This window comes from Dromiciops gliroides, chromosome 2 (genome assembly GCF_019393635.1).
Source record: "Dromiciops gliroides isolate mDroGli1 chromosome 2, mDroGli1.pri, whole genome shotgun sequence".
Taxonomy (NCBI): domain Eukaryota; kingdom Metazoa; phylum Chordata; class Mammalia; order Microbiotheria; family Microbiotheriidae; genus Dromiciops; species Dromiciops gliroides.
The window spans coordinates 289,509,492-289,521,144 of record NC_057862.1 but is presented as its reverse complement, the minus strand read 5'-3'; the positions used below and the strand labels follow the sequence as shown (position 1 = coordinate 289,521,144).

General features: G+C 43.4%; 1 protein-coding gene across 1 annotated transcript in view; it reads left to right on the top strand.

Annotated features, from left to right (window-relative positions):
• KIF26A (kinesin family member 26A) overlaps window positions 1-7,944 on the top strand; it is a 172,165-nt gene extending 164,221 nt beyond the window's left edge. The window contains exons 13-15 of the mRNA XM_043980675.1: window positions 1,388-1,578; window positions 3,184-3,334; window positions 6,333-7,944. Of these exons, the coding sequence (XP_043836610.1) occupies window positions 1,388-1,578; window positions 3,184-3,334; window positions 6,333-6,496 (506 nt within the window). The 3' untranslated portion in view covers window positions 6,497-7,944. The remainder of the gene's footprint in view (window positions 1-1,387; window positions 1,579-3,183; window positions 3,335-6,332) is intronic.
• The last annotated feature ends 3,709 nt before the right edge of the window (window positions 7,945-11,653 follow it).

Below are 11,653 nucleotides of genomic sequence, written 5' to 3'. Positions count from 1 at the left end.
GCTGGATTTGCATTCACCAAGAGGAGTCTTTCTGCCTCTAGGCCCAGTGCTCTATCTGCTGCACCGCCTAATTACCAAGCCAAATCTGCTTCCCTGAAACTTTCCTCATTGCTCCTAGTTTGATATTCTGGTGCCAACCAGAACAAATCTAATTTCTCTTCCTCTTGATAGCCCTTCAGACATGTAGGCTACCCTACATCTCTTCCTTGGCCCGATCACTAGTCCTCTGTCCATCTGAGCTGCTTTCTTCTGGAGGTACCCTGGCTTCCTGTTAACTGTCCTTCCTGTTACTCACCACTGGGTACCCACCACTAGGGAGGGGGAATTGAGAACAGGATAGTTAATTTTCCAGTACCGAAGTTCAGCCTCAGTGAGATAACCAGCCCAGTTTGGCTGGAGCTTTGTGGGCAGGGTTTCTGAGTCCCTTCTGTGGGCGGGAAATAAATCAAACTAACGTGAGCTCCCTTCCCACTTAAGCCTCCCCCACAAATCAATATTAACGGCCCTGTAAAGTTGCACAGGAATTGAGGAGGGTATTACTCACTGATGGATTCGATTTTGTTTTTAGCCCCAGGAAATACTTGTGAGGTCTTTAAAGATGACAAACTATTTCTTTTCCAATAAGGGCTGTCTGTTATCGGTAAATGGGCTCTCTTATTTTGAATGCGTAATGCCTAAACCTGCTAATTTTTTTCCATCAGTCAATTATTCAGTCAACAATCATTTGTTAAGCACCTACTGTGTATCGGACACTATGCTAGGTGCTGGGCATACAAAGACAAAGAATGATGTAATCCCTACTCTCAAGGAACTTAAGTTCCAATTTGGGAGATAGGGGTGGGGTAGGTGGTAGATGAAGCGCCAGGTCTCAGTGAGGGTGAGGAGATGGAAGTAGAAAGAGGTCTAGCTTATAGAGTAATTTGTTCACTATGGAATGGTAATTCCAGGGGACAGTGGAAAGGGTGGCCACATGGAGTGGAACATGGGGGGAAGTGGAAGGGAATCAGAAAATGGGAGGCAGGGGTTGGGGTTAGTCGGCTCCACCTAGTCCAATTTGCTCATTTTACAAACGAGAGAATTGAGTCCCATGAAGATAAGTGACCAGTCTAAAGTTACACAGCGAGCATCAAGGGTAGGGTCACATCCAGTCTTCCAGCCCCAAAGGCAGCAACCTTTCCATCACAGAAATGCATTGAACTGAAGCATGAGACCAGTGTCAGTGGGCTTCTCATTAAGCACTGTTACTTACTATTGCTAAGCAATCTCCCTTCTGCTCTCACCTGAAGAAGAAAACATGTGTGCGTGGAGATGTGTGGCAGATAGCAGGAAGCTAGCCTGGGGAGCATCACTGACTGACGGCCTGGGGATGTTGGTTATGTGTTTGCAGGTCTGCAGAGGCGGCGCCTCGTGCCCACTCCATTGCCTGATGCGGCAGCGCTGGGCAGGAAGCCCAGTGCGACTGGGCAGTGGGTGGACCTGCCCCCACTGCCTGGCACTTTGAAGGAGCCTTTTGAAATCAAAGTGTATGAGATTGACGATGTGGAGCGCCTGCAGAGGCACCGGCGGGAGGAGCCCGAGGTCAGCCCCTCCCCTCTCCTTCAGCCCCCTCCCTTCCTAACCCCTTTGGTCCAGGTCCCTGAGGGAGGAAGGGGTTCAATTGAAAATGGCCACACAATTAGAGCTCCTGGCATGATGAATTTTCACTGTTTTGCATGTTTAGATCCCCTGAATAGAGAAACATCATTATAGGCTATAGTTAATTGTGTTTAACCCGATGGAGAACATGAGTGGAGAATGTGCATGCACTCATGATGAGGATGCTGTCTGCTCCTAGCCCTGTTGCAGCAGACTTTGTTCAGAACCTTTTAAGTCCCCCTTAATAGCTTCCCTCCAGAGCAAGGTCAGTCACCCTTAGTTAGGGCACCTCCATGTTGGTGGGGAGGGGGAGGCAGAGGGGGCTATTATTGGGAAAGTCATTCAGCCCAATGCCTGCGTCCTTCTGATGGCGTTTTCCCTTTTTTCCTCTCTCTCTTTTTCCTCTAGCCTTTCCAAGATGTGGAAAAGGTAAATAGCATGTTCCCTTCCCACGCTGATGTAGGTAGGGCTCCTCCAGGATTGCAGAACTTCAGAGCCTCAGAGTTAGGAGAAGCCTTAGAGATGACCCATAGGGATACCTTCCTTGGGAACTCAGCTTCATCATTTTTTATTCACTCATTTCCTTCCTTTGTTCCTTCCTTCCTTTGTTCCTTTGTTCCTTCGTTCCTTGCTTCCTTCCTCCCTCCCTTTCTCTTTCTTTCTTTCTTTCTTTCTTTCTTTCTTTCTTTCTTTCTTTCTTTCTTTCTTTCTTTCTTTCTTCCTTCCTTCCTTCCTTCTTTCCTTCCTCCCTCCCTCCCTCTTCCTTCCTTCCTTCCTTCCTTCCTTCCTTCCTTCCTTCCTTCCTTCCTTCCTTCCTTCCTTCCTTCTACTTTATCCATTTGGTTTGTTCATTTATTCATTTATTTATACATCATTTGTTCATTTACTTCTATCTATCTATCTATCTATCTATCTATCTATCTATCTATCTATCTATCTATCTATCTATCTATCTATCTATTAGAAGAGGAAAGTGAAGCCCAGGGGAAGGGAAAGGGTTTTGCCCAAGGTCACCCAAGTCTGCTACTAACCATTTAGACAACATTTATATACTATGTGTCAGGAATTTTGCTAAGAGTTTCAATAATATTATTTCATTTGCTCATCCAAACCTCATGAGGTGGGAGTATTATTATACCTGTTATTACAGTTGAAGAAACGGAGGCAAACAAGGTTAAGGGACTTGCCCAGAGTCACACAGCTAGTAAGTGTTTGAGGCAGCACTTGAACTTGGGCCTGACTCCAGGACCAGCGCTCTATCCACTGCTCCCCCAACTTCCTAATGTAATGGAGAGGGAAGACTATGGGTTTTTGAATTCAGAGACCTAGGCTTGAACTGTGGGTCTCATTACTTACTAACTATCACTCTGAGCAGATCCCTCCCTCTCTGTGGATGGGCCTGGGTTTTCTCACCTAGAAGACATTGGGGTAGGACTAAATGATCTTTAGGGTCTCTTCCTGCACCTCATCCTTTAATCTTTCACCTGCCTGAGACTGATGGCTACAGCATGAACTCAGATGCCTGGGAATTCTCTCTGTTTTCCAAAGGGTCTGATGTATTTTAACGCCAAGCTGAAGGTCCTGGAAAGGAGACATCAGCGAATCAAGGAGATGGAGGCCAAGCATGAACTCTTGAAGGAGGAGCTGGAGGAGACCAAAAGCCGGCTGATGATGGATCCTAACAAGTGGAGAGATGAATGTAAGTGTGTAGGAACAGCATCCTTTTGATGCTCCCTGTACCCTGGAGCCTCCTAAGACTCGGTGGCTGCAGGGACAAAAACAATGCCTGTGTCCTGCGGTCTTTCTTGCATTGTTGTCCATACTGCCTGATTCTGGGAAGAGTCTGAATAATTGAAATGTACAGAGAATCCCTAAACTCTTTCATTGGTTGGCATAGTCTGAGGTCCCACCACGGGGAAACATTCCCATTGATCCATCTTCTCAGGGCAAGGGCCAATGGAATGTGCCTCTAGGCGGTGTAGGCACTGCCAGTTCCCCCTCTATGTGCTGAGGGCTTCTGAGTAAGGACTGCCATTGTTAACTGCAGCCTGGCTGAAGTTTCACAGGATCAGAGGATTTAGAGATAATGTGGACCAACCCCTTTCTTTCTTTTTTTTTTTTTTTACATATAAGGTATATAAGGTATTTTATTTTTTCCATTACATGTAAAGATAGTTCTCAACTTTTGTTTATACAAGCTTTACAATTTCAGATTTTTCTCCCTCCCTCCCCTCCCTCCCCCTTCCCCTGGACAGCAGGTAATCTGATATAGGTTATATCTATATATCTATATAGATATAGATATAGATATATCTATACACACATATATATACACATAATAACATTAATCCTATTTCTGCATTAGTCCTGTTATAAGAGAAAAAATCAGAGCAATGATGAAAAACCTCAAAATAGAAAAAAAAAACAACAGCACCAAAAACAAAAGAAATAGTATGGTTCATTCAGCATCTATACTCCACAGTTCTTTTTTTTTTTCTTGGATTTGGAGATCCTCTTCTATCATGAGTTCCCTGGAACTCTTCTGTACCATTGCATTGGTGAGAAGAATATAGTCCATCACAGTAGATCAACACTCAATGTTGATACTGTGTACAATGTTCTGGTTCTGCTCATCTCACTCATCATCAGCTCATGCAAGACCCTCCAGGTTTCTCTGAACTCCTCCTGCTCATCATTTCTTACAGCACAATAGTATTCCATTGTATTCATATACCACAACTTGTCCAGCCATTCCCCAACTGATGGGCACCCCCTCAACTTCCAATTCCTTGCTACCACGTAATGAGCAGCTATAAATATTTTTGTACATGTGGGTCCCTTTCCCCTTTCCATGATTTCTTTGGGAAAAAGACCTAAAAGTGGTATTGCTGGGTCAAAGGGTATGCAGAGCTTTATCGCCCTTTGGCCATAATTCCAAATTGCTCTCCAGAATGGTTGGATCAGTTCACAGCTCCACCAACAATGAATTAGTGTTCTAATTTTCCCACAGCTTCTCCAACATTTATTATTTTCCTTTTTTGTCATTTTAGCCAATCTGATAGGTGTCAGGTGGTACCTCATAGTTGTTTTAATTTACATCTCTCTAATCATTAGAGATTTAGAGCATTTTTTCATATGGGAATAGATAGCTTTGGTTTCTTCATCAGAAAACTGCCTGTTCATATCCTTTGACCATTTCTCAATTGCAACCCCTTTATTTCAAGAGGAAACTGAGTCCTAGAAAAAAAAGTGATTTGTCCAAGGGCCAGGGTCTCTATTCCCCTTTCCCAGCCTGGGAGAAGGGCTTATGAATAGGTACCTACTAATGGATGGTCAGTCATCTGAGAGGAGAAAGGGAAGGACTGGAGCCTGGGCTGCTCATTTTTAGCCCCTGAATACTAACAATTCACATTTTAAAGTACCTTGACGTAAACAAAGGACTTTCCTCCCACCATCTTTTGTCTGGTATCTAATACACATGCTATTCTTCCCATTTGCAGAGGAAGAGACTGAGGCCTGGAGAGTGACAGTGGCTTACCCTTGATCATACATTTGGAGTCACAGGAGCCTGGTTCAAATCCAGATTCTGCCACTTCAATACCTATGGGACTTTGAGCAAGTCACTTTACTTTTCTGAGCCCCAGTTTCCTCTTCTGAAAAATGAATTGTACAGAGGTTGTGAGCTACAGAGGTTATGGGAGGGACCTCATTGACTAAATGATGAATGTTTCAAGTATTGAAGGAGTTTATTCTTGGATGCTTGCTTATACGACACATCAGTCAGTCAGTTAATACACATTTATTAAGCTCTTAGTATGCTACAGATATTCTGCTAAATTCTGGGGACACAAAGATGGATGGGTGGATAGATAGATGGATGAATGGATGGTTGGATGGATGGATGAATGGATGGTTGGATGGATGGATGGATGGATGGATGGATGGTTGGATGGATAGATGGATGGATGGATGGATAAATAGGTATACAGATCCATAGATAGGTAGATGTTAGAACACATATTAAGTGCCAGGCCCAGTGCTCAGTATGAGGCTTCAAATAAAAGCTTGTTAGTTATTTCTTGTCCTCAAGGAGCATATATTCTAATGGGGGAAGACACATAATGGGGGGTTGGAAAGCAGGGGGTGGAAGTGAGAGTGGAGAGGTGATGATACTGAAGGAAGTGGTATGGAGTCTTGGCTCTTTACCAGATAAGCCAAGGAGGTTCACCTTTCAAAGCTGGTAGTCAGGTATGGAGTCTGAGCTTCCAGTAGGTGTGGAGATGGTCTCAGGGGTAAAGACACCGTAGGAAGAAATACCAAAGTACATTCATTGTCCTCAGACATCTTGTGCAACATGCAAATAACTATGTACTTATGAAATCTATACTCTGTTAATGAAAATAATCTCAGAGAAGTGGGAGGGCAGGGTAGGCACACCTGGGAAAAGCCTTCCATAGTAAGTGGGATTAGATACAACTCCTAAAGGAAGTCAGGGAAGCTGGGAGACAGAGATAAGGGGGAAGAGAGTTCCAGGAATCAGGATCAGGCAGTGAAAAACAATGGGAGTTCAGAGATGGAAGAGACTCTGGTGTTTATAGGATATGGACAGCCAAGTAAAGGATGGATTATGGTGGAGGCAGGGAGACTTTCTTAGAGAGCACTTAATGTTCTGAACCCCATTATAATTTTGTTTGCAGTTGAGGTGGACCCAGAGCTGGATAAAGAGTCTGAAGAGTACCTGGAGGCTCTTGAACAAGTCACGGAAGACCTGGAGCACTGTGTGAACCTGTGCAAAGCCCACGTCATGATTGTCACCTGCTTTGATATTGGCGTGTCAGATGTACAGGAAGTAGAAGTTTGAGAGCTGACTGGAATGGACAGGATGGGACAGGAATGGGATGGGAAAGGGATGAGACAAGGAAAGGGGCAGAAGACAGAATCCAGGGCGATGCCTGGTTGTGCCAAGGTTGCGACGCCACAAGGAAGTGACAAGGGGAACGGGAATGTAGAGGTGAAAGGAACAGTGGGGTGGGAACGTGGGAGGGAGAGAGGGGATAGATGTGGGCAAGGAACTGGAATGTTTCACAATCAACATGGTGCCTCATTCAAGACCAAACTGTCCAGAGAGTGAGAATGAACCATGCCTGACTGACAAATGGACTGATGGACGGACGGACGGACGGACAGACAGACAGACAGGAACTGAGGATTAAGAACACCAACAGACATTCCCCTAGCAATGCCAAGTGCCTTTCACGTTAATTGGATTTTTTTTTTCTCCCTTTGGTGCTAGAAATTTGGAAGCCAGCAGCCCAGGCATCAGCTGTTTTCCTACAGACCCTTTGATATTGTATCACATACTTCTGACCCCGTGTAAAAACACAGTAACAAGAGCAATAAGCACATGACTGTTTCCCACTGGCCTTGCCTTCTGGTCTCCTAGAGAAGTGGTTTGATGTAGCAAAACTTAAAATGGCCAGAAAACCAATTTGGGGGTTCGGATCCAAGATATTTTTCATGGGCGTTTTTATCTTTCCAAAGGGCATGGAATGAGCTCTGACAAGGACTAGTTTTCATTCCCTCATCAGAGCAGAACCAAGATTGGCTTTTACTTCTGGTTGATACATATTTTTTAAAAAACTAAAAGTTTTCTGCCATCCTTATCTGATGCCTCATTGTAGTGTGGAGGTGACCCCCTAGGCTTTTGAAGCCTGTGTGTGGAGAGCTAGCCTAGCTAGAAAAGCCTTGAATACCGACCTCCATGGTCAGGGCTCATCGCCAGAGGATTAGCCACTAGGGGATGGAATATTTTTTTGGGGGGGGAGGGGTGCACAGCAACTCATTAAGACTGTCTTACTAAAATTGTAAGAGGGGTTAGGAACTGTGTTGTTGGAGGACCCACATGGATGAAAATAAATGTGGGGATTGAAGTATATTTGGGGCCAAGGGGGACCGTTAACTACGGAATGAGCTCATCCGTGGTTGAATTAACCTCATTTTTTACAAACCTGTTCTTCCCCCTTGGGGAAAGCAGCGGCCAAGGGCTTAGTAAAAAGCACCGAGAGCCTTCTTCAATGGCAGGAATAGAGCCTCCAATTTCTTACCAAAATAAACCAGCAAAAAAAAAAAAGTTGGGGGGAAGAGTTTTTGTAAATGTTTCATTAGGTTCATATTTTTCTATCGTTTTGACCATGAAGCCAATATTTGCATCAAAAACTTTGGAGTCAAAAAAATCGACCTTTTCCCAGTTTTTGTAATGATGAATGAATGCTCAGGATATGAGTGGGATGGACGGCTGCATGAGTTTGTGCTGAGGATGGAGGGGGGAAGGGGGGGAAGTGGGAGGGAAAGAGGCTGGCCCAGAGGTTCCCCAGTGGGGGGGCCCTGGGCCAATCAGTTGTTGCCAAATGAGGAAAAAAGGAAAAAGAAAACAAACTTTTCCCAGGGTTGAATACTGTATGTAAGGTCCCATTTCATACGAATCATATTTTCTGACCATTTTGATTTATAGGGGTTTTATGAGCCTTTGTATAAATGTGTATGATAACATGGCATCCCCCCTTTTACTTGTGAATAAAAGATACATCTATTGTTAATGTTGCTTTTTCATGCTTTCGAAAATGAACAAAAAGTCATATTTATATGGTCTTTCCTTTACAACCAATTAATCAAGAAACATTTATTTCATGTGTTCTGTGAGGACACTGAAAATACAAGGATAGAAATGAAATGATTGATGTCCTCAATTCATTATGTTCCATAAGGAAGAAATGATTGGGAAGCAATGACTACTATGGGGAGAGGAAGGTATTATGGGACTGGGGTACCTCAGAAGTTTTCTGGGGGAAATCAAGGAACCTTCTCCTTGAGAAACTAAACCAAAGGATAGGCACACCTAAAGAGATAAGTGGCACCGATCTGGACTGTTAGCTTTAGGACCCTTCATTCCAGTTTCCCCCACCCTTCGGGGAGATAAGATTAGGTGTGGCTGTTACCTTTGTTGCCTGATGGGGACAGAGATGGCTTGAGAGATCCGAGCTGTCTCTCACCCAACTTCCCCCAGCCACCACCAGTGCGGGATGATCCACCCCCAATAAGGAAACTTTCCACAGTCGAATGATCCCCCCATTAGACCACCATCAGTCCTCTATAGAAGTATCTACCTGTCTTCTGCTTGAGAAGATTGGTATCTCAGAGCCACGCCTCTGTGCCATGCCTTCTCCCCATGAGAAGAAGTCCAAGGACTTCTCTCTTGGTTTCCTTTCCCTAGTCCCTAAATAAACTCATTTTATTCTAATTGGATTTGCGTGCAAGAGGGTGGAATTCTTTAAAGAGGAATTCCTAAGAACTCCTATCCCAAACCCCCACTCTATTTCCCCCATAACAAAAGGAAGAAGAGAAAGAGGAATGGAGGGAATGGGGGAGAGAAAGAGAGAGGGAGGGAGAGAAAGGGAAGAGAGAGAAGAAAAAAAGAAAAAGAAGAAAAAAGAAAAAGGAGGAGATGAAGAAGAGAGACTAGACTTTGAGAGATGATTCAGACCAGTCTCTGCCCTCAAGGAATTTGCATTGTAATAGGGGGAGAGGGGAAACCAGCTAGGGATACCAATATCCACTCAGTGTGGGGCAGAAAGTATGCTCTAGGAATTCAGAAGAGGGAACATTAGCTCCCAGCTGTACGGCACTTTAGGGTTTACAAAACACTTTCCCTTTTTTTATGTTTGTGGAAACTGAAGCCCAGAAAAGTTGAATGACTCACCCAAGCTCAAAAGGCTTGGAAATATTATAGCTGGGATATGAACTTGCGTCTCCTAACCTCCATGTGCCTCAGTTTCTTTATTATAAAATTGGGGGTTTGGACTAGTTCGCCTCTGAGGACCCTTCCAGTTCTGTTCCAATGATTAAATCCAGGTCTCTTTCTATTGTCTCAGGTCACATCACAAAAATGTAGACATGGGGTGACAGCCACAGAGTCCCCTGGAATCCTGTGAGAGGATAAATAAAATGAAGTAACAGTAACTTTGTCTTCCATCACAAGCATTTGGGGCCTGTTTCCTCATCAGTGAAATGAGGAGGTTGGATTAGATGACTTCTGAAGTCCCTTTCAACTTTAACGCTGATGTTGGCATATGGAATTTGAGGTTCTCTAATGGGAACTTTCCAGGTTGAGTACATTCTCCATTTTGGTCAGAAGGTGTATGGAAAGGGTGGTGTGTGCGTGTGTGTGTGTGTGTGTGTGTGTGTGTGTGTGTGTGTATGTAGTGTATGTGAAGAAAGCTCTGGTCAAATGCAGATTCTAAGAACAAAGACCAACTTTATCTTTCTGGAACCTACCTAATGATTGCCCTGGGAGATAAAGCTCCAGTGGTTATCCACCTTTCATCAGGAAGGAGACTGGCTAAGAGTGGTCAATTGACATACTTAGTGTCTGAAGTAGGATTCAAATCCACATCTTCCAGCCAAAAGAAAGTCAGACCTGAGAATGACAAGAGTGTCATGGCGAAATTACATCATTGTTTTGGTCAGCCTATAGTGGGTTCTGGTCTGACCACTTTAAATCGCTACTGCCTCTTTGTCACTGGATGTAGAAGTCCAGCACTAACCATTTTGCCACACTGCTTCTTTCTAGCATGGCATAGGGTTGCACAGGAGGTGGAAGAGGAGGAGACCTGGGCTCTGGAGAGTTCGTAAATAGAAGCCAAAGGGAGTGGGTTTGAGCTGTAAATTGGGGAGATCGGTCTATTAGGGCACAGGAATAGACTGGAGTCCTGCTGTGAAAATGGAAGGTGGAGAAAGATTATATCCAGGAGTCAGGGCATACCGCCTGGGGGAGATGACATTTGGGATGGGTTTTTAAAGATGGGTGAGAATTCAACAGGCAAAGATTAGGAATGACATTCCACATGAAAAGGCATTTCACAAAGGCATTGAAAAGTGCAGAGACCCAGTTCGATTGAAGTGTAGGCTGTGGAGCAGAGGGAGTACAGATAAATATCGCAGGTAGGATGGAACCATATTGGGGAACGTCTGAAAGTTGGGCGAACAGGCTGGAATTTACTTCCGGAAAAAAATAGACAGAGCAGGCTTTTGAGGACAGGTATAGCGTGATCAATTCTATTTGTCAGAAAAATTAGTGAGTTGAAATGTTTGTTGATGGTTGTTAAATTCACAACAAAAGAAAAAAATTTAAAGTGAGAGAGGGTAGAGCTATTGGTGACAATGGTTACCAGTAGAAGCCTGGGTGAATAGTGATGTCACTGAAAGTGGTCTGGTGAGAAAATTAATTAACTCTTTCCTCGTGTGTGAAAGAGACAGGTTGGATTAGATAAGCCTTTCAAGGTTCTCTCCTCTCTAGTTCTATGATCTAGAACAATAGTAATTACTGAGGACTTCAAAGAGGTTTTATTTATATGGGTTATAGTTATTGTAACAGAGTTAAAAGCTGATAAAATTTAAAAATATTTCTTAATTCATTAAAAAATAATAATAATAAACCCACTACATTTAAATATAAGTAACATTTTTAATGAAAAATAGCTACATTTTCAAAACAAAAATGTAGTAAGAAGAGTAGCATTGTTTTATATTTTTTGTGAATCCCTTTAATTTCTCATTTAATTCTGGATTCTCATATCTGCTTCTGTATTCAATCATTGTGATAAACTCTTTTGGTTAAAGTATTTGAAGAAAATCCAGCCATACGCAGATATGTAGTTGGAAAAGGGAGGAGTGTTTCAATAGGCAAATCATGTCTTAGTATTATTATGAAATCAGTTCCATGGGTGACCATGATCTGTGGACCACACACACTTCCATCTAGATGCTCTCTCAGAAGCTGGTGATTGGGACTGTTCAGGAACTAAAGTCAGGCTCATCAGCCTCTAGACTGAAGATTCCATCCCTTAGTAAATGAAGGGGAGCTCCAATCATGGGGCACCTCTTTAATTCTCTTATTTTCATTTTTCAGAGATTACGAGTATCCATCCACTCAACAATTACATGGAATCATAAAATCTTCTTA